At 38.5% G+C, this 24068-nt stretch overlaps 1 protein-coding gene across 2 annotated transcripts in view; it reads left to right on the top strand.

Moving 5' to 3' along the window:
* The window catches only part of mdn1 (midasin AAA ATPase 1), a 206600-nt gene that overhangs the window by 1839 nt on the left and 180693 nt on the right, over positions 1-24068 (top strand). For both annotated transcript variants that reach the window (XM_017437728.3, XM_037980849.1), the window contains exons 3-13: positions 651-875; positions 1563-1670; positions 3129-3321; positions 3398-3607; positions 5661-5792; positions 5881-5984; positions 7322-7436; positions 13120-13304; positions 19394-19475; positions 19667-19762; positions 19890-20002. In XM_017437728.3, coding sequence (XP_017293217.1) covers positions 651-875; positions 1563-1670; positions 3129-3321; positions 3398-3607; positions 5661-5792; positions 5881-5984; positions 7322-7436; positions 13120-13304; positions 19394-19475; positions 19667-19762; positions 19890-20002 — 1563 coding nt within the window. The remainder of the gene's footprint in view (positions 1-650; positions 876-1562; positions 1671-3128; positions 3322-3397; positions 3608-5660; positions 5793-5880; positions 5985-7321; positions 7437-13119; positions 13305-19393; positions 19476-19666; positions 19763-19889; positions 20003-24068) is intronic.

A 24068-nucleotide genomic window follows, 5' to 3' on the forward strand; every position in this document is an offset into this window, starting at 1 on the left:
CATCACACAGCTTTGACATAAAGCATGCAAAATATATAGAAGGTGCTGCTTGACTGGAAATCGTGTGCTTTAACAAAAAGCTGCGATCCAAAAAATGATGCAGTTAAATTGGATTTTGTCGAAATGCATGAAAAAAGCCAACCCTCTTTTGATCTCTATATAAACTGAATTTAATGGAAGATGATGGAGGACAACACCGAATCATCACAAAGCCGGACTGGAATTTGCCAAAATTCATATTGACAAGCCACAAAGCTTCTGGGAAAATGTCCTTTAAACAGATGAGATAAAACTGGAGCTTTTTGGTAACGAGTAACATCACCTCAATGTTCACCGACTCAAAAAAGGAACACAGTACCTAAAGTGAAACTTGAGGCTTACTATTCAGTCTGTGTTTCTGTCTACCTCTCATTAACCTGATAGTCAGGGAGTGACAGACACAAGTGTGTGGTTACCCTGGTAACTATACTGAGCACTGGTAGCAGCTCTAACATTTTTGTTGATCTTGGTTCTTTTCAAACATTAAAATGTAGGTATTTTTTCTGAGCTGAGATTATTGCAAACATATGGTTGAGTTTGAGGCAGCACCTGCATTGAAACCCTCCAGCATTTTTGCAAAACGTTTCTAGTTTGCCTTTACTCTCTTTAAGGTTTGCTGCACGGTACTTCAGCAGTTCCCCCCCAGTGTTCCAAAGACTCTTCTTCACCAGTGAACAATCGTCAGCTGTCCACTATGGCCCCAAGAGGATGAAGCTCCGTGATCTGATGGCTGCCACCCTGCGGTTCCTCCAGTGTGACTGTGCCAGGTTCCGGATGCTATGGGACTGGAGTCCCTGTGTTTCACAGCTGCTCGTCTGCGACGCCGTGGTTCGAGGGTACGTCACTGCTTTATTCTCAAATATGCAACAATTAATTTGTTAACATCATTATTCAGAATCAATAGGGTTTAATATGATGTTGGCCCAACCTTTGCAGCTATAACGGCTTCAGCTCTTCTAGGAAGGCTTTCCAAAGGTTTAAGTGTGTGTTTATGGGAATTTTTGACCGTTCTTCCAAAACCACATTTGTGAGGTCAGACACTGATGTAGGACACGAAGGCTTGTTCTTTTCACTGGAACTAAGCTGCTGAGCCCAAAATACCTACTTACGTTTTAAATAGATTTTCTTTTTTATCATTTTTTAGTTTATTCTATTACACTCTAATGGCATGCAGTAGAGAACTGCTTTTAACAGAATCACTTTTCATGGGAAATGAAGCAGTGCTTCAATGAGTTGTAAGAATGCCAATACCAATATATATATTTTTTCTGTATACTTGATACATCACAACCACCTATGGTGTGAAAAAGATGGTACAGGTTTCTGTGTTTTACAGTTGTGCACATTTATGCAAATTTATCTGTACTCAAAAAAATGGTAGTGAGCAATGAACAACAAACCTACATGTTACAATGTGTGATTTTTTTTTTGTTTGTTTTGTTTTTTCTTTTTTAGCAGCCCAAACTATAGTGAAAATGATTTCTAATGTCTCTGCTTACAATTATTCTTCCTTTGTCCAACAGGTACACTGCTCAGTGTTTAGCAATCATCGCTCACATGACTGATCATCAGAAAACCAACTTCCTGAAGAAAGTGCTGACAAACAATGAAGTCATGCTTATTAGAACTAAGTAAGTATCTACGTTTATTTGTGTTTTATTTATATTGTCATATGATATTCTGTGAAATCATGATCCCGTTCAGGGTTTCCCTCAGAAAAGAGGCCAAGCCTGGTGGTAGATGGCGCCGACCGACCGTGATTTTCTGCAGAAATTAACCTATTTACTTAGATTAGCAACAGTTTTAGTGAAAATAATGACAGGAGTCACAGTCTGTAACATAGGCAGCTGTGCAAAGAACCAAGGAAAACAGAAAAAAGAAACATTATCACTCCTGTGTTGTTGAAGACAACTTTCCAATGTCTCTAAATTTGAAATATGAACTCTGGTAACAGTTTAGGATGATCCAAGTTCACAAAAGCAATAAAATATTACAAAATCTGTATCAGCATCAGTCAAGGTGTATTAAAAACCAAAAAGCTAAATAAATTGCATTTTCTGTGAACATGTTGTGTGAATGACTTCTGAAGTTTGTTAAAGCTGAAACTAAATTGTTCAATCTGAAATGAGCAGAACAAAAGCTAAATAAATGATCAAAACAAAAGCTAAAATTGGCAAAACAGTAGCTAATAGATAAAAATGAAACAAATGTTCTGAAGTAGATTTTCAGGGTGCCAAGTTTTCCAAGGATTGGAAGAGAACTTATTTTAGTGAGGGGGAAAAAAATGTAAATAAAGTTACGTATTTAAAAAAAAAAAAGTTACAAAACCAAAAGTGGTCTTAAACAAAATAAGCATTTTGACACTTGAACAGTTAAAATAGCTGATGACGATTTTGTCACAGCAAAAAACATGTATGGGAAACTATAAGCAGTAAAACAATAGTGGGTATGGTGGTTATGCTGACTCAACATTCACTAAAGCTGTTTCTATGCTTTATAAGTATGTTGCATATTCCACTACACCAAAACGCCAAAACTTACATGCATAGTTGAACTTATTTTCATCTTCATATAGTTTTGTAAATGCTGATTTATCACTGATCATTGTGATGCTGATTTTATTCAGTTTATGTATATAGTGCCAAGTCACAAGGGCAGGGCACTGTACAAAAACACATACTGTTTTTCTCTCTGCTCCTGGTGGAAGGCGGACGTGTTTCTTTTCTCTCTGTCTTCTGAACTTTTTTTCTACATTTAGCCCTTAGCTATTTTTTTTTTGCTACTTTCAACTTCCAGCTCACTTTCAGCAACTTCAGCTAATTTCAGCGAAGTCATTTATAACTCAGCATTCATACTGCATCTTCACAGAAAATGCAAAAATGCAGTTTCTCCAGTTTTAATTTTGCACCCTTGTTTCTTTACATAATTATTCACTCGTGAGTGCATTTCCAACAACTCGGTTGTCATTGGCAAAATTAGTTTTATCTGTTTCTCTTCAAAAGGCGAGTCAAAATACCATCAGAGAAAAAAATGCCTAAAATCAAACTTTATGCTCTCTTTGACTATGATATTTGTCTTTGATTGTTTAGGTCTTTGAAGGAAAGTGAGCAGATGGAGACAGAGAAAGCCCTGGTGTTAGCCAATCAGAGTGATGTGATGTGGTGTCAGGACGATGGTCATAAACTCAACAGAGGTCAGGTGTTTCCTGAGGACTTGTCCCCAAATGTTGTAGCAGTCTGCGGTGTTGTACTTCCCAGAACTGTTCCCAGACAGCCTGAACAGGTATTTATTCTCAGTCTCGTCCTCTTTTATTGTATCCTATTTATTCTTTGCTCATAAGCTTGATCTGAATTTCTAGGTGGATCCATCAGATCTGGTTCTGGTGGACTCAACATGCCATAATCTTAGGAGCCTTGCTTTGGCTGTGGCCTCCCAGAATCCTGTGCTCCTAGAGGGTCCAATTGGATGTGGTAAAACTGCCTTGGTAGCGTATATGGCTGCAATCACTGGACACACAAAAGCTACACAGTTTCTCAAGGTCCAGCTTGGGGATCAAACTGACAGCAAGGTGAGACACTAAAAAGATTCATCTCATGTAGGTTGTTAGAAGATTGTCAACTTTGTGAGATTCACCTTTTGCAGCTTAATTTTTTTTTTGAGTTATCCATTCATTATCGCCCACCTCCCAAAAAAATTAAAAAAAAAAATCAGGTGATAATGTTTGCCTGTGTTTGTGTGTGGATTTGTCTGTTGCTTTTAGGAACTAATCATCGGTTGTAGGCAGGGGTGGAAATTAAAAATTTTGTCCACCAGCCACCCAAATATTTTACCAGCCATTATTTTTTGTTGTGACAAAAAGTTATTTCATATGATGATGATGATGATGGAGGTGGGTGGAAGCAGTTGTGGTGCCCTACAAGCTGAACAACACCTCTTTCTAGACACTGCATAGAAATAACTAGATTTTTCTTATTTTATTTTTTTACTTTAAACCATTAAAAGATGCATATCTGTACATAAAAAAATCAGACAAGTGAAATTTATTTCTGTGGAGTGTTTTTGAAGTATTTTTTTTTGTGCTTTTGTAAGTTTTTGTATGCAAGTTCTGATGTTTTTCAGACACTTGCTGCTTTTAATGCATAGATCTATTTGTGCTGCCCGCTTATATTTAACAGATAGGATTTTCTGATAAAGGAAGTGATTTTTGTGAACACCGGCCGTAGGCGTGAACGCACACTGACCAACGTCATGACGTCATTGATTTAGTTAAAAAAAACGTTTAACTTTCGGTTCTTCCCTCAACTACTCTTGAAAAACATTTTTGTTGACTGCCACCCGCTTAACTCCCGAAATGTTCCGCCACATTGCTAATGCTACTCCTCAAATTGTTTCTTCTTCTTCTTCTTGATTTTTATTGGTGGTTGGTAAACAACTGAAGAAATCAATACCACCACCAACTGGTAAAGAGTGTCTGCTAAACTTTTCTCCTTCTTGCATTTAGCAGCAACTCGAGAACATTGCTGCCCCCTATATGTCAAGAGGACAAATAACATCTTTTCTGTTCAAATTGCCAACCCGCCACTGTGGCGTGTGTGTTGATCAAATTCACCCGCCACTTCAAATATTTACCCGCATTTGGCCAGTGGCGGGTGCTAATTTCCACCCCTGGTTGTAGGGCTTGACAATATCTCGAGATTATAAGAAATATTGATATATTTTCATACAAGATGCAAGATGAGACAATATCTTTTATATCAATGTAAGTTGCACTTCACACTTCACACTACCCCCCTCTTTCTGTCGGAAATGGTGGTGGTCTGCAAATGTCAATTCCAAACGGTGTTTACTGTCTCAGTCTGTTTTTGTCTGTTATTGTTATGCCCACTGGGTGGCGGCAGTGGCTCAGGAGGTAAGGGCTCGTCCTGTAACTGGAGGGTTGCTGGTTCGAGCCTCCTCTCTATTTGTCCTTGGGCAAGACACTTCACCCGCCTTGCCTACTGGTGGTGGTCAGAGGGCTCGGTGGCGCCGGTGTGATGGCAGCCTCACTTCCGTCAGCCCGCCCCAGGGGCTGTTGCTACAATGTAGCTTACCACCATCAGTGTATGAATGGGTGAATAATTGTAGTGTGGAGCGCTTTAGGGTCCTTGGACTAGATAAAGTGCTATACAAGTGCAAGCCATTTACCATTTACCACTGACCTAAAATCTTGTGGTAGTAGTAGTTTGCAACACTTACTCTGAACACTAACTATGAGGCTCCATTAGCTCTGCGGTCAGTGCCACAGTCTCGTAATCTTGAACCTGGCTGCGTCAGGAAGGGCATCAGGCACAAAATCAATTACCAAAAAATATCTTGTATGAGTTTGAGGGGAGCAACCAAAGAACAACAGCCCTGACCATGAGCAATATAATGGGGCTTCTTGCAACTGACCATAATGACTTTACTTTCATTTTTTCTTAAGATGATCTTAGTCTAAAACTCTGGAATGAAAGTGATTTGCATTCCTTGGTGAAATGCTAAAGTTTTTTTTTTCTCTTTGTGAAGTTGTTGTAGTGCCACTATAAATTTATAATTAGTCAAATAGTTAAGATTTGTATCTGTGTTTTGTTGTTTGTTTGCAGATGCTGTTAGGAATGTACCGCTGTACTGATATACCAGGGACGTTTGTGTGGCAGCCAGGAACACTTACACAAGCTGTCTCCAGAGGACAGTGGATCCTCTTAGAAGACATCGACAATGCACCTTTGGATGTGGTGAGTTCAAACCTTTCCTTCAAAATGCTTTAAATTGAGCACTATATTTCCACTAATAACAACTGGACTTTTTTTTTTTATTTTTCAGATATCTGTTCTTTTGCCTTTGATGGAAAATAAAAAGTTGGTGATTCCAGGGCGGGAGGATTGTTTTGATGTTACTCCTGGATTTCAGATTTTTGCAACTAGAAGGTAGAACAAAATATGTTTTGCAAAGGGGTAGTAAGAGCTAAAATTAGCAAACAAAAAACATGGCTAAAAGTTAAAATTAGCAAAACAGTAGCTATAAAATTAGCAAAAACAAGGACCCTAATGAGCCTCTGTTGTTTGGAGAATGAGAACAATCTGCATGTGAATCCAGCTTATAGAGCATCTAACCTTTTAAAGCTCAAGCTATCAATAAAGTATATCGTGTCTATATATATATATATATATATATATATATATATATATATATATATATAATACAGTCTTTAAGGTTCTAATGTTATTAGACACTTAATTATTTCTTATGTCTCTTCTGACATAACCTGACATGTTTCGGCTGTATACTTGGCCTTCATCAGAGATGTCCCAGCTGCTGTTCCCAGAGGCGGTGTCAGCCCGGGGGGGACAGAATGGGAGCTGAAGGAGTGGAGGGGCACCTGATCAGTGACGTGTCTCTGTTATGGATCATATCATTTACATATGGACAAACAGCGGTTAAATATAGACAATGCAGACTGGATTTTTTTTCCCCCGGTCATCGCTTTGGCGCCCCCTCTAACATGCCCCTATGCGCCACATATACTGCATACCCACAGCGGGTCTCCTCTCTGCTGTGAGATTGACAGCTGTCAGTGCTTGGGGAAGTGGGCGGGGCTTACAGCACGCTGAGGACAGGAACTGCAGAGTCATTGGTGCTTTCACACATTTCGTCAACAAAGTCTCCAATAACACAGAAAAAAGTCAGTAGATTTGTTGCTTGTCGCTTTAAAAAATGGCTGGAGGATTCTAAAAACAAAGTCGCTGAGTTGGCCCCTATTGTGCTCTAGCCCGCGCGGAAAACATTGCGCTGCACATTGGTTTCTCTTCAAAAAAGGGCATGTGCCTGTGTGTATTTTTTTTTTAGCGTGAGAAATACAAAGTGTGGCGTGTGAGCGAGTGTGCCTCACGAAATGTGTGCGTCTCACGGTTAACCATTAGCAACCATTTTGCTAATTTTAGTTTTTAGTTACAGTTTAGCTTTAGTTTCAGTTTTGTTCATGGTAGCTCTTTGTTACTGTTTTGCTAAGTTTAGCTTTTAGCTATTGGTTGCCTAATTTAGCATTCAGCTACAGTTAAGCTAATTTTAGTTGTTGCTACCGTTTTGCTAATTTTATTCTGTTGTTACTGCTAACATATTTTTAACAATTTATCTACTCAGTTTTAGCTTCATTTAGCACTCAAACTTCACATTGCATTTGAGCAGAAAATACAGTTTCTCTCTGTAATTTTGGGCCTGTTTGTTGTCAGACAGAAATAACATTGAATATTTGTTGTTTGTGTAGGGTATACTACAGTGGTAGTAGTTGGCATAGACCTCTTAACTCCCATGCAGCACTGCTGGACAAATACTGGACCAAAATACATATGAGTGACATGAACCGAGGGGAGCTGAAGAAGGTAAGTGCTCACATAATCACAACTCATAATCTTACAATATTGCATGAGATCACACTCAATGTTGTTTACTAGATTTGACCAAAAGAACTATAACTCCATTATTTTTCAACATAAATATAATCTGTTTAAAAGAACTGGCAGTCAGTATGCATCCTTTTAAAGTTGAACTGAAAAATAAATCTTAAAAAAAACATTTCATGTATGTTATTTAGTCAAACACATCCACACAACATTGCAGGGACCTGTTTTTGACCTAAAGGTTAAATAAACAGTTTTTAGCGTTTTACTCAATAATGTCCAGAGTGGGTGATTTGTGGAGTTCCCTCCTGGGTTCATGACAAGCGCTGTGCCACAAACAGCCAAGTACGCCGCCGCTGTCCAGTTGTTTACTAGTGGACATGGAAGACAAAGCCTTTTTTGAATACAAAGAAATGCTGGAAAACTGCGGGAGTATTGGACATAAAACCATACTAGTATGAACCTGGATTGATGGCTGGATCTCTGCAGTCAGATGAAAACTCAACAGATTCTGATGATCACCAGGACCGTCATGGCCAACAAAACAACACGCATAACAACTGAGTTGGGAACGTGAAACTGTGAGAACTGATTACCTCCAGTTCATTGTCATGACATCAGTACACGACGTAAGTAAATCAACATAAAGACGGCAGGAGAGCGTTAACGATGCTAACTTCAAGCTAACCCATTGCTAACGATGCTAACCAGATGCTAACTTGTAAACAACCTTAGCACGCTTCAAAGTAGCGTTTATAAACTCTCACGCCAGAGTAAACTAATCAGTAGCAGTTTTGGACTGTAACATTTGTTTAATCACACATGGATTGTCTATATTGTTTCATCAATCACAAACTGATCTCAGGCTGTCGGCCTGTAAGCAGCTCATACCTTTTAATGACAGCGTGCATGGAAATGTCCTCTCCATTTGCCCCTCTTTTAAAATTAAAAATAGTTTGGACTGCTGCTGGCAAAATGTCCTGTTTTTTGGCATAATGCCAATAAGTAACGAGGGTCGGAGTGGTTCTTTCCATTGAAGTGATACGATCTCGAGTTTGGATAGTAATTCCCACATTGACGTTTATGGATCCAAATCTGATTTCGGGAAGCCAAAAAAATGAAACTCCAGTGGTATTTTCTGGCCGGTTTGAACAATTAATTCCAACAAACTGAACTATATTGTACCAGTGTTCTGACGATATGTGCTACCTCGTCAGATTTACCAACCGTAGCACGGCTAGATAGCAATGTCTAACTGTCGGTGCTACCCGTCAAAAACTGTAACCGTCATGTTTACAAACCAAAAACTATAGCAGTCTGTGTTAATGTTAAATATCATCATCGGTTAACATTCTTTGAAGTTCATGTCTGAAACTTAAAAGTTATGCTTAGCATAGCATTGGAACAATTTATATCCACAACGAAAACCTTTCTAAAACCACAAAAATCACTTCCTTCATTAGAGTATCCTACCTGTTTAAAATGAAAAGATATCGCAGATGTATGCACTCATCCCTTTATTAGAATATCTCTCTAAAACAAACCTCACTTCCTCCTTACTAATTCTCTGCGCTTCCTGATCCAATGTCTGTCCCAGATCTGTTCTCTTCTATCTGTCATTTTCCTTATTCATATAAAAGCAACAGTATTTTAACAATTTCACACACTTCAACTGCTAGTATTGCTATAACTGTAAATAGTTTAAGAATTACTTTAGGTGCCCTCAACTTCTTGAACAAAAACTACTATCAAAGTAGTTGCAAAGTGTTGCTACAGTGTTACAGCTGTGACAAGCACAACAATTTAAATGTTATAAGCGGAGTATTGAGTCTGCTGTTATACTGCAGTTGAAACAAGCACATAATAATAACAATATTAAATTTATTCATGGTGTAAAATAATAAAATTAACAGCAGCTTCTTTGTTAATTTACCTTTTTTCACATCAACCAGTTTACTTGACACAAGAGCTGAAAGCAGCAAGTGTCGGAAAAAAATTACAACTTACATACAAACACTTAATTAAGAACAATACTTCCAAAACACTCCACAGAAATAAATTTCACTTGTCTGAATTTTTTATGTACAGATATGCATCTTTTAATGGTTTAAAAGAAAAAAATACAATAAGAAAAATCTAGTTATTTCCATGCAGTGTCCAGAAAGAGGAGTTGTTCAGCTTGTAGGGTACCACAACTGCTTCCACCATGCTTCATCATTTGCAGCGTGCTGTGGGACAAACGTCCTCTGCCTTCTCCTACCTGACAGAATGTCAAAATCTTATTTTATTTCTACTTTATTTCCATAGTTAATAAAACTTACTGAACCTTTGGAGAAATGAAACAAAACTAAACCAAACTTCTATGGGTAGCGCATATCGATAAGAAATCTGCTGAGTAAACAACCTGTGACGTAACATCGTTCTGCGTATGCGCATTGCCACAAGGTAGGTCGGATTGATGGGTAGCACAGAAAGTCAGAACACCGGTATTCATCCACTCACTGATGAATTGCTGAACCTCAGCAGCTCAGCAGACGTCAGACTTCCGGGTTGGTCACGGAAAAAGCAGACAACACCCCAGTGGTTTCTTCAATATTCAGAATTACAAAAAAATACAGTATTTTTTATTTTTAATATAAGATTTCTACAAAAAAAAATTTATGTGTTCTAAGTGAACATATAAATTATTTTTACATTTTGCTGTTTGCTATAACAACGAAAAATGTAAACCTATTTATTGTCCAAATGCTGATTGAAGCTAGGTTTATAATTGACGCATTGAACATTGCGTGTGAGTGCGTGCACCGATAGTGAAGGAATTGCGCCTGCCCCCTGCCCCACGCAGTTTTGCGGCATGCACCTCCCATTTTTTGTAACTTGGTGCGAACTGTGCGTGCTGTGCTACATTTAAAACAAACAATTTCAAATGTGCTTTCGTTTAGCTGGTTCACCTGTACTGGCATTTATATTTTCCCTCCATGAGAGATCACAAATCTTCTTTGTGGCTCAAAACTCATTGAAGGAGATTGCTGCTGCAATCGGTAAAGAGAAATGTTTATAGACCACAGAGGAAAACAAATATTGGTCCTATGATGACCAATAAAGTGATCCACTGTAGCCTTCTGTGGATCAATTCTAGAAAAAGTTCTAGATTTGCGCCGCTCAAGGTGGCTGCATGTTGGGAGTAGCTCTGTTACATTCATTCTGAGATACAGCTTTTGAAAACTTTAATTCCTTTCTTATATGGATGTGAATTGCTTTTTTTGGATGATTTTTTTCTCTTATATCACGTGCTGTGCAGCTGGAAGTATTTTTACTGAAACCTTTTTACTTTTGGACAAGGCCTTTCGCGATAAACATTAAATCAATTAATGGCATGATAAATTAAAATGAGGTTGATAATTTTCATTTATTGGCTTTATTTCTTCGTGTCTCTCTTTCTACTGAAGACACTGGATTACAAAAGGCTCAACTCCGGTGCTTTTCACTGACCTCCCTTTCCCACTGACCTCCCCAAGGCGCATCGTCTTGTACCTTAGCAAGCTAAAGAAACACTATTTGATATTAGGGGAAAAAAACAAAATGGAAGTGGTTTCAAAGTTGAACGCAACGGCAGAGGTTTGGGGGCACTTCAGATTCAAACCACATGACTGAAGCAAACCGCTGAACCTTTGTGAGCCGGTATGTCGCATTTATCATAAAACGGTAGAAACTAAGATCAGTTGGTCATATAACCAACTTGCACCTGCACCTAAAGCACAATCATCCAAAGCAGTTTTCCCAGCTGGGAAAAAAACACTACTACCCGTGGTCCCTCTCCTTATTCAAGTTCCAGACAGTCCATCATCACTGGGGGATTTAATCGACAGACAGCTGCTCTTATTTAAATGGAGTAAGCTTTTGTTAGTTTACACTTTTTGTTTAATAAACTGGCAGTTTTACCTGTTTTCTCTTTCTAAAACTAACAATTATTATTTTCTATTTTTTAGTGGAGACAGAGTCTGTTTTATTTTATTTATTTTTGTTTTTGGTTGTTTTGTTTTTTGTGTTCCAGTTCCACTGTTAAGTGTTCTTTTGAAATTAAAGTTTATTAATCTTTGAGAGGATGTACTTGCATTATTATGTCATTAAAGATCTCAACAAGTGATCCCTCCTGCTTACAGCCTTCAGCTTCTATAACAACTCCTTAACAAAACCAGGATAATGAGTGACAACACCATTTAATTTCCCTCTTGTATTCAAGTATTTTTGATTTTATTCATTTTACTGCCAGTGAGAATACCATAACTTGAGACATTATTTTCTATTATGGCAAGAATACAATACAGCTAACTGTCCTTATAATGTCATGTATGTACTCAACATTACATTTGAAGCAAATAAATCAATGAAAGTCAAACTGAATTTCTTCAGTTTAAACATCCTTTCTGTAACAGTGACACAGTATCATAGCTAGAGATGGGCATCGTTTGAATTTGAACAGTTCAGATTCCTCGTTTTGATTCCAGTTCCTAACGATTCTCAATTACAATTCTTTTAAGATGCAATATATGCTATAACCTTTGTATGGCACTCTTCAGTTTGTTACACCAACATCTTTCCTTTGGACGCAATGGTGAACAGAGTAGCACATCGCGGGGTCTGGTCAGCTGCCTAGCTAATTCAGGTTGTTTGTCTATGAAAAAATACATGGGCTAATGTTAGCTAGGTATTTGTCGAGAATTGAAACATTAGTCCTGGTTCCAATCAATTCACAGGACTCAATACCCAACCCTAATCACAGACATAAACACTAAAGTTCTTTCCCCTGAATATGTGCAGTACTGTGCACAGCCATTTTTGGTGTGTGAAACCAAAAAACATTTCCACTGGACATGTAGTGTACTGCCATCTGTCTCTTCACAGAATACTGCACCAATGTAAGCGTCTAGTAGAAATGCCTACACCACTTGCTCAGGTTCGCGGCATCAGCGAAGTCCTGCGCAACATTTTGAAACACGACTATAACTGAGCCTTGAACATTCGCACTGCTTATTTATTTATTTGTTGGTACGTTTTTTTGTATTCTCACTTCTTTTGCATACTTGTGCTATTTTAGCCATTCATATTTCAAAATGCTCAGGTCATTGAGGAGATGTGTGCTATGACTTGTTTTTGTAACTTTTATACTTTTCAAAATATTCAACATTATTCACAAATATTTTCATTAAAAAAATTGATTGAGATCTCTTTAATCTATTCATCAACATTGTTCTCTTTGAAATCTGCAATGTCATACTTGCTTTTAGCTAGCCTTTCACAACTATTATTAGTGTTTTGCTACTTTTAGCTGGCGTTTTGCTTCTTTTAGTTAGCATTTTATTTACATTATCTTTTAGCTAATGTTTTGCTACTTTCAATGACCATTTTTCTACTTTTAGCTAGTTTTTTTCTCTTTTGTCTTTTATCAAGTGTTTTGCTTCTTTTAGCTAGCCTTATTTTTTAGGTTTACAACTCAGTTTCAGCTTCTTTAGCAAATGTCAGCAGTCATTTAGCGCTCTGCATTATTACAGAAAATGTCAATTCTCCTATTGTTTTCAGTTTCTGCCTTCATTGAGTTTTTTTGTTGCTGCAGAGTGCCTATTATCTTGTATATTCCCACCTAATCCTGTCCCTTCATCTGTAGGTGCTTGACAGCAGGTTTCCCATGCTAACGGTGGTGTCAGATCGTCTGCTGGACATCTACTGCCAGCTGATTGGGGTCAGACAATCTGAGCTGGACACAGGTACCCTAGAAAACCCTGATGATAGCCCTCAGGATAACTGTGAGAACCCAAGCAGCCTACTGGAAGGGAGAGATTTGTCCCTAAGGTAAGACGCAGCTCTATATTTCAGCCTGATCAGACCTAGCTCTAACGTGGTCCTGCATGACAGCTGTTGAGTGACCACATGTGATTACATCACTATCACATGTAAAAACAAACAAATATAAAAACAATGCATAATGTGCATCACACAGATCAACAAATCAGACAACAGGTCTGCTGATGTGTTTTCAAACTCACGGTTGCGTTCTGTCACCTAACCTGTTATTATTCAGACATGAACTGGTTTTTGACAACTCACCTTCTGCCTATAATAGCTGTACATGAGGTAACCAGGGATTCCCCCAGAAAAGAGGCTAAGCCCGGTGGTAGGTGGCCGTTCACCGGCCGACCGTGATTTAGTAAAAAAAAAAAAAAATTAAAGTTGACAGGAAAGTTGAAAATATGGCTATTTATTATGTGATATTGTAAGATATTTGTGCCAAATATTTACACAACTACAGTTTTGCAAAAAGGCACTTTTGGAGAAACCCTTGTATCATTTGATGTTACTTCTCTTTTCACTTGCATACCTGCTTAGGAAGCAGTAGAAACTGTCAGAAAATGACTCCTACAAGACAGTGACTTAAACAACAGGATGAACTTCACCCGAGACTAAATCTGTACCCTGCTGGACCTCTGTCTTTCAATCAATCAAACAATCAATCAATACTTTATTGATCCCAGAGTGAAATTACATTCCCGTCACCTATTTCACTTTATTTCTGTATTGGAAAAACCAAACAGCCTCTCCACAGATGCATGTCTCAACACAGAAGAGCCAGCTCTTCAGGACAAGACTCAGCTGTTCACCTATACCTCAAGGCTAAAGGACACTCTTTTGAGGACCAAAATGTTCAGATTTTGGACTGAGAAGACAGACTGTTTGAGAGGGTGGGAGAGCATCTATGTCAAAAGAGAGAAACCAGCTTTTAACAGAGGTGGTCTCAGATTTCAGCTTTCAAAAAAACGTACAATGGAGCATTAGGTTTGATCCCCAGTCAGTTTCACTCCAATCAAGACCTTTATTTATGTGACCAGAGTGGCCCATCTGTGAGCCAGGCTAACAAAGACCCTACAAGCATCTATTGTTAGGAGAGTGAGTGTAATCTGCATGTGAATCTATCTTACAGAACATCTCAGCTTTAAAAGCTCGAACTCTCTGCTTTTAGAATTGAGAAAGCTCCTTGGATGAGAAGCAAAACTACTTCAGTTACAGAACAGAAGCCCAGTTGTTTTTATTTTAACTATTTTGGATTTACCTCCCTCTTTGTGCGGAGAAAGATACCATAACTGGATTCCTACTCCATTCCCAGAGTCAGTGACAGAGCCTGAGCTGAAAATTTCCCCAGGCACGATTTCTGCATATTGTCCTTATTCTCTCCATCTGACATGTTGGTCAGATTGAGCCACCTTACTTTTTTTGCTCTGGTTTATTGACAATTAAGTTAACCTGTCAGGAGAGAGAGATGTTTTGAAGCAATCTCTCGAGCCAGTTTTTGAATTATGCTGCGTCATAGCGGAAGAGTCTTAAAGGGCAGATAATGCAGGCATCACGATCACCAACCAATCACGATTGACATAATGAGATAAATGCTTCTGAGGAATATGCAGGGGGTATGTCTCATAGTGAGACATAATAACAAATGATTTGAATGAGAACAACTTTTCAGTAAGTTTCTTAATGATTAATGACAGGGAACGGACAGTGAAATATGTGAAAACAAAACGAGATGTAAACCCATCAGAAGAAGCGAGACATGAATTTGTTCCAGACTTTGCAGCTGGATGTGTGGAATCTGGTATTGTGTTATAAACTGATAAAGCTACACTCATTTGAATAAAAAAAATTAAAACACAATTATAGCTACAGTGAAAGCCTGTTAACCCTGTTTTGAAGCAATTGAAAACTGGAGCTGAAGTTTAGAGAAAAATAATATGCTGTCATCAAAACAACAGGTAGGATTCATAATCATCTTCATCGGTGAGTCAAACAGGATAGAAATACAACTGGGTAAAGACCCAACACTGTGCCTTTTTTATTGTCTGATCAGCCTTTTATGTGTTGACCTAAAAATACTCACCTCTATCATTGCCAATGGAATCCAATTGTGTATAAAGAAATTTGTGAAACCAGACCAAACTGGGTTTATAACTCAAAGACAGAAGACTGACAATATCAGGATGGCCTTAAATCTTCAGACATTGGCAGAAAAAAGGAGCAGCCCTTCAATGCTTCTCAGCCTTGATGCTGAGAAGGCATTGACTGAGTGGACTAGGCTTTTTTATTACAACATACTATAAGAAAAATGGGCTTTAACAATACATTTATCAAATGGGTTCGGATCTTTTATAAAAATCCCAGATCTAGAGTTAGGGTAAATGGCCACTTTTCTGAGTTTTTTCCTCTGGGGCGTGGTACTAGACAGGGGATACTTTGTCACCCTTGTTATTCACACTCAGTATAGAGTCGCTGGCTGAACTGATTAGGACTAACCTCTTTATTCATGGTATATGTCACAAAGCTAATGTTCAACACAAACTGTCACTATTTGACGACAATATACTAATATTTTTAGAGAATCCCATTACATCTGTCCCATCTCTCCTTCACAACCTTAATGAATACAGTATAGTATCTGGGTATAAAATCCAAACAAATAAATCTGAGGCTATTATGGTTGCGGGCAATTGGCATTCCCTGTTAGATGATCTGGTCTCTTTTAAACGGTCTGAACAGGGGTCTAAATATCTTGGAGTATTCCTTACACCTACAATAACAGAGCTCTATTCTTCTAATTATGATAAATTTATAAAAGAAAAAGAAAAAACACTTTACATACAGTTGGAACTAAATGTTTACATGCTGTTGAGAAACTGTATGCAGCATTTTCTCCCTTCTGAGGAATATCACCACACTACTTTCTGTTTCTCACCGTTCCCTGGATGTTGCAGAAAAGACGGACACACAAAACAAGTCCAGACCAGAGGTGTAATTACGAATCATACATTTATTCAAACATTGCATTCAGCTGAATGGAGACACACAACGCACCAAAAATAGAAGAGAGACCGTCACTCTGCAAAACCCCGAGTTATGTCTGAGGTGATTCCCCTTTCAACACCTTTTTATACTATGAACCTCACCCAAGACCAAGATTTTCTGCACACAAACAGCTGCAGCAGCTTGTTTTTCCGTATCAAGGACAACTACTCCCTAATCTCACTCGCCCCTGTCATGATGTCCTGGAGTCTTCGGCCTCCCTCACCCCACAATGATTATTTTATCATAAGCTAAGCGTAACCTCATTTTAGTAATATCAAAGTTTGTTTATATTTTACCGTTTGAACTGCATTACCATTTAGTATTTATACAAACTTTATATGTTTGCACCTTTGTGAGGTCCCTTTGAATAAAACATGTTATAAGGCTGTAATGAGTTTAACAGAAATGAGAGATGAACACAGACCATACTTTACAATGCACAGTAAAAAGCCACATTTATACTTCTCTAGAAATTAAGAAATCTTCTCTCTGACGTAGCAGATACTTTCTTTTCCACAAGGACATTTTATACTCCAAGAGAAACCTTGTTGTCAAACTCCAGGAAGCTACTCCTCTGCCAGCACACCTTTGTGGGACGCCGACAGAAACACAGCGACCGCATGGCATGGAAATCAGTTTGATTCAAGTTGTTACAACACTATGACAATCACAGAGATTGGAGTTTGTAAGTTGATGGAGGAAGAGGAGATCATCATCCATTTCCGGGTGTTATTTTGACGATCATTGATCCCTGCAGTCCATTGGTTTGTTAGTAGTCATTAAATTATGTATTGTTATGTAGTAGAGATATTTTCCAATTAATTATTAAAATGTTATTAATCCACTATATAATAAGAAAGAAAAAGTAAAAGGCCATATTCTTAGGTGGTTTAATTGAAGCAACTGGACCTATGTTTCTTGAAACAAGAAAGAAGCAAGAGAAATCCAGTTTTCATGTCCTGGGTGACCGATAATCTACACTAACATAGTGTCTTAGAAAATTATCATTGGAAGTTGTCAACCCAGTTCAAGATGGCTACCACAGTTATTTGATATTAAAATAGCTGTAACTCAGTTTTACAGATATTGAGCTAAGCATTGTTGTGGCAGTAGCTGAGCACCATCCCAAACAGACTTTGAGTGCAACACATTGTGCAACATTTTCACTTTAAATTTTGACAGATTGAGTCACCAGATCATTGTATAAACCTTTGACATGCAAGGCAGCAGGCAATATGCATTTCGCCAGGGAAGGCTTGCCAGTTTTTATTTAGTTTTTTGTTGCTTTTCTCATTTTATGTTTTACCACATTTGTGCTTTTCTTAACATATCTGGCTGCTAAAACAACTATAATTTCTGATTTCATTCTGAAGTTATAGACATGTATTTTGAATCCTTTTTAGTTTGTTGGAATCCTCCTCACTTTCCCCTAGTCTAAACTATCAGATAGTCTGAGGCCCAGCATTTCTGTATTTAATTAGCTTTGTGCTGCTGCAGTGTTGAATAGATCGATTGTTGTCCTCTGGATGGCGGGCTGAACTCTCAGATTCTATGGGTCACTGCAGTCATACTCATTAGATAACAACTTTATGAACTCTGGTTCACATAGTGACATTAGTCTTCTGTCCTGAGGCTGTTTCAGGTTTCAGCTTCCCCACAGAAAGTTGGTGTGTGTGTATGTGTTTGGGTGAATATAAAGCTGTATTTTACTGTCTATTTCCAGGCTCTGCCCTCAGTAGTATTCCTGCTTTTCATAGATCAGTGTACTGGCAGTTTGTTTGATTTAGCTCGTATACACGTGTTCATTCAGGTTATTTAAGGTTGACGCTTTTTCTGAGGTCATTGGTTCTCACTCTGTGGTGCACATGACCACTCCTATTTTGTATTGCTCGCCACCAAAAGGCAGGCAAACAAGATTTTGCCAGCATCTGTGCGTTTGTATTTGTTTGTTGTGTTAGCAAAATATCTCCTGAATCATTGAGCAGATGTTAATGAAGCTCTCAAAGTAATTACCTATAAAAACTATTCACCCCTTGAATGTTTTATGCTTTTTTTGTTGTCATAAGTTAATTATCCATCCATCTTCTACCGTTTATCCGTGGGCGGGTCGCAGAAGCAACAGGTCCAGGAGAGAAACCCAGACATCCTTTTCCTCAGCGATGCTCTCCATCTGTGTTTGAGCAAGGAAAGAAGTAAAACATGGAGGATAGTGGCCCTCAAGGACCAGGATTGCCTACCCCTGGTGTAGACGATCACACAAGGCCATAAGTAGCTGTGTAAAGTTGCGAAAAATTGTGGAATATCAGGGAGCATGTTTTCAGAGATCATTTGGACCTGCTGGCACACAATGATGTCTGGCTTATTGTCGGATTTAGTGTCCAGGGCCATTCTTTTGTTACTCTATACTTAACTGGCCCCAGTGTTACAGAGGGAAGCTAGGAAGAATCCCAGAGGGCTTGAACTGGTGCCAGTTCAAGTTCTCTGGTGCTCTTTGGAACAAGAGCATTTCAGAGGGAGCTAGCTGACAGTTTGGGTATTTTGAGCTCAGAGATGAGCCATGCCATGTCAGATGAATTGGATGGCCTCATTCGTAAGATGGCCAGATATGTATATCAAATTCCCCTACACCATGGCTGAAATGCTCCATTGATGCATAGCAACATCTTTCTTCACATCAACTATTTAATACCACTGTATTGACAATAATTGTTATTAAACATATGCTTAAAGTTATAAATGCCTCATCTTCAGAATTATGTGCCCTTGGTTCACGTCATTCATTTACAGTAATAGTATGTAATTTATGTACAGTAAGTGGTGTCTAACAATATTTGGTGAGAGGTGATGGGCAGCCATTCGTTGCTTTACCTCTTACCTGTATGTCTGAGAAATTAACGTTTTTGTCACTTCTGTGATCTTTGAGCTTTAATTAAATTACATTAAATTAATTTGATTGTTTGTTTCTGAGCTACATTTTAATTAGATTATGACTTTTATGTTTAATACATAAAACACCTTGTTTTCTGTTGATGTCTCCTGATTATAACCAGGGACCTCCTGAAATGGTGTGAGCGGATCAGTGTCAACTTTGACAGCACATCATCTGCTAAAGGACAACACATCTTTCAAGAGGTTGGTGCTTTTCACTGCCTTCAAAAGAGCCATTAAAGTCCATTGTATACCAGTAGGAAAACATTAAGACCTGCATTTAAACCTACCTGAAGACAAATGCTGCAAATACTCTTAGTGTTATGAGCTCACCTCAAAACTGGCTTTAACCAGCAGGTAGACATCAAATTTATCTTCATTTTTTGTTTTGTCAGGCTCTTGATTGCTTTACAGCCATGCTGTCTTGCCCTGGAAGTCGACTTCGAATGTCTGAGATCATTGGAAGCAAACTCAACATTTCCAAAGAGAAGGTATTTGGTTGAGCAACATTTTTGATTTAAAGAAAAAAAGTCACTGCCCTTAGACAATCATTTGGATAAGGAGTTAGATTTCATCCTAAATCTGTCAGAGTGGTTGTCTTGTCCTGTTTGTCTCCAGGCCCAGTACTTCTGCCAGATGTACCAGCCTGCCATGGTTATGACAGAAACCCAGGTCTCAGTGGGCAGAGCCAGTCTGGATCGAAAGCAGGCTGAGGCTGTGCAGCTGGTTGTGTAAGTGGGACATTTTAAATGATTTACATCATATGCATCAGCTTGTTGCTGTATCAACATTCACCTACTGACAGAAACAAGCTGACACGTTCTGCTAAATAAAGTAACCATTATATTGATTTAAAACTGTTCTGTTGTAAACAGAGTCATCTAATGGCTCCGCAGGCTAGAGGAGTCCAAATATCCATATTGATCCTGCCCTGAAACAAACAAGAATTGGTCATAACCTTTGGCCTAAAAACAAAGGGTCATCAATCAGCCATAACGTTTTGACCACCCACCTAACATTGAATAGGTCCTCCTTGTGCTTGCAAAAAAGCTCTGAACAGTTAGGATGTGTGGGAGGGCAACCTGGTATTTTTGTGTAAGCTCTAGAGCAGGGGTGTCAAACTCCAGGCCTCAAGGGCAGCTGTCCTGGGAGTTTTAGGTTTTTCTGCTCCAACACACCTGATCCAAATGGTTTATATACCTCCTCACCAAATGATCAAGTTCTCCAGAAGCGCATCCACAAGTCATTCGTTTAAACTAGGTGTTTTAAAGAAAGAACACATCTAAAACATGCAGGAGAGCGGCCCCCGAGGAATGGAGTTTGACACCTGTGCTCTAGAGCCTTTGGACTGGGTCTGTGGGAAATGGGGTTACTCTCCATGAATGCCATCAGAGCCCATGAGCTTAATATCTGGGGAATCCTTTTTTACATTCCTTTTATTGAAATTTCAACATGTTTAGTATCTGGGGAGTTTAAAGTTTAAAGGCTGAGTAATCACCTCACTCATGGTTGTGTTCTTTGGGCCTTTCTTTTTATAAAGATTTATTTTTATGACAATGCATCAACATACAATTGTCTGTTTTATACAATGTTTTACAATGTTAACAGAAAAAAGAAATTTTACCACACACCCCACCCCACCCTACCCTCTTTCTCCCCCAACCCACCTCGAAATGGTACTGTGCCCAACATCTAACTTAACATCTAGCCCTTTGGGAAATCTTAAATATTGAAGGTAGATAAGAGACAAAAAGGGAAATCTGTCATTTGAAGGAAATAGAAAACTATATATTCAAGTAGGAGGGCTAATAGAGGGAAGGGAAAGCAGGAAAGAGCTCCATATTCTATCAAAGGTTGCAGGCTTTCTCCTTACATTGTACAAATGTTCTCTGGAGTTCAATATGATGAAAGCTCGTTTAGTCAGTGTTTTTGTGACGGAGTATTTTCTGACTTCCAATTTAAAAGAATAACTTTTTTTCCCGGTGGTGCTGGCTAGTAACACAAAGTATTTCTTATGTTCAGTAACATTAAGCATATCACTATCTCCATGTAACCAGATCCTTGGGTCTCGTGGAGTGTCAGTCTCTCTAATGTCTGATACAGTGGCTATGACAAACTTCCAAAAGTCTTCTAAGCAAGGACAAGCCCAAAGCATATGCAATAGGTTGCCTTCAGCCGTCTCACATCTTTGGCACATGGCAGAGATGTTTCTGTTCATTTTATGTAATTTCTGTGGGGTGAAATAAACTCTGTGAAAAATGTTGAATTGCATTTGCCTATGTTTAGTAGAGGCAAGAACTGTTTGGGATCTAACCAAAATGCTTTGCTAGTTGGCGTCCTCATAGACATAACCCGAGTCTGTCTCCCACTTATTTTTAAATGACAGTCTGTCGTAAATTGGTAAATCTCTGTTTAGAATGTTATAGATAGAGGATATCAGATCTTTTGTGGAAGAGGCTCTCGTATCGATCAGGTGTTTCTCGAGAGGGGAATCGTTAGGTATATGTTGGAAGTTAGTTGAGTTAACTTGAACCCAGTGTCTGATTTGAAGAAATTTAAAGAAGTTGTTTTGTGGCAAATTGAATTTAGAAGAAAATTGTTGAACGTTAGACAATATGTTGTTACTGTAAAGGTCCTCCACCATTTTGATTCCTTTATTAGCCCATTTTTTTTTTAGAATACCATCTGCAACAGGGTATGGAATGTTGGGATTATTCCACAATAGAGTCTTCCTCAGTAGCGAGATGTTTAAACCCAGCAATGTAAGGGATTCCTGCCATGCCCGAAAGATGTGCAGAATTATAGGGCTTTTTGTAAATATGGAAAGGTTTTCCTTGTGCCCAAAAAAGGGATGGGACTTAGCAGGGCTGCTTTCATCAGATGCTGTTCTATGGTAAGCCATCCAATATCACAACTCTCAGAATGCAACCAAGTCCAAATCAGGCAGAATTAAGATGCCAAATAACAGGATTTGAAATTTGGAAAGTTTAGGCCCCCTTTATTATAAGGCACCTGGAGAGTACTAAGTTTTACTCTGGGGTTTTTGTTTTGCCATAAAAAGAAGAAGGTAATTTTGTTCATCTTCCTGAGAAAGCTCTTAGGGACACCTAATAAATAGAATAAATAAATGGAATAAATAGATAAGTTTAGGTAACCCATTCATTTTAATGACATTTACCCTTCCGATGGGAGATAAGGGAAGGTCACGCCACCTTTGGGTGTCAGCTTTCATTTTCTCTAAAAGTTTTAAGTAGTTGTTTTCAATCATTTTATTTGTGTTATTGTCTAATATTTATAGCCAAGTATTTAAACCCGCTAGGACATACCTTCAATGGTTTGACAAGAGTTTGTGATATCCAAGTCTTGGGTGTTCAGAGGCAACACCTTGCTCTTTGTCAAGTTTATCTTGTATCCTGATGCTGCGCTATACTCTTGGAGACATTGAAAGAGTGGTGGAACTGAATCCGCTGGTTCAATTAAGTGGATCAGAATGTCGTCTGCGTAAAGTGAAATTTTATGCTCAGAATTGCCAAATTTGACGCCAGAAATGGAAGCATTAGCTCTGATAGCTAGGGCTAGTGGTTCAATGGCGATCGAGAACAGCAACGGGGAAATACAACAGCCCTGTCGGACCCCTCCAGAAAGTGAGAAGGCGTCCGACAGGACACCATTAGTTAATATTTGAGCTTTAGGGGCCATAAACAGTGTTTTAATGTATTGAATGAATCTTTCACCAAAATTCATTCCTGAAAGCGTTTTAAATAGGAATGTGGGTTCGATCTTATTGAACGCCCCCTCAGCATCCATTGAGATTATCAGTGTAGGCTCTTTTGTCGTCTGTTGGAGGTTCGATTCTTGGCAGCAATAACATGTTTAAGTGTCATCCCCCATTACCTCCAATGCACCCCATCCATGTAGGAATTAAATCTGAAATACTGATTAATCTCTGTAGAATGATTTATTCTAGGGCTGCAACAACGAATCGATAAAACCGATAAAATTCGATAATTAAAAGCGTTGGCAACAAAAGTCATTATCGATATGTGTCGCGCAATTTATGCGTCACTAACGTTGTTGCGGAAACGGTGACGTCACCCGCAGCGCGTTTGCTGAACAAACTCCGTCCCAAATATGTCATTGCTCCGTCCGCTCCATTAAAAAAAATATATATATTTCTAAGTAGTAATAAATCCATTCTTCTAATACATTGTACAAAACAACGAAAAATAGTTTCTCTGAATGAACAAAAAGGACATTTATCTGAAACAACAGGATTAATAATAGAAAGAAAAGCATTAACAGCAATAATACCATGCAAAATTCTCCACTGCAAATCACCAGTATTTTTGGTCAATGGTGGCTTATACAACAACCCCCATACAGGTTTCACATCAAAACCAACCTTAAAAAAATCTCTCCAAAGAGTATCTTTTTTTATCTTTCACACTTTCACATCTGTTCTCCAACAGCCAAACCACACTCCTCCACTGAAAAATCCATGCCAAACAGTATTTTAATACCATGCTGGTGAGAAAGGCTCCTAAAGCCATCAGAATCAGAACTCCATCCAGCCATCACACCAAGCAAAAAGCTTGCTGCTGCCAAAAAAAAAAACATTAAAGAAACATCAGTGAAAGAAAACCATGTTAAAGTACAAAAAAAAGGGACTCATGACTATAAAAAGTGAAGTTCAAACTTGTTAGAAAACCTCACACTCATTCTCCTCTCAACACATGCAGCAGATACTCATGCATGTGCGAAAGAAAGAAAGAAAGAAAGAAAGAAAGAAAGAAAGAA

Source organism: Kryptolebias marmoratus, linkage group LG17, assembly GCF_001649575.2.
Source record: "Kryptolebias marmoratus isolate JLee-2015 linkage group LG17, ASM164957v2, whole genome shotgun sequence".
Taxonomy (NCBI): Eukaryota; Metazoa; Chordata; class Actinopteri; order Cyprinodontiformes; family Rivulidae; genus Kryptolebias; species Kryptolebias marmoratus.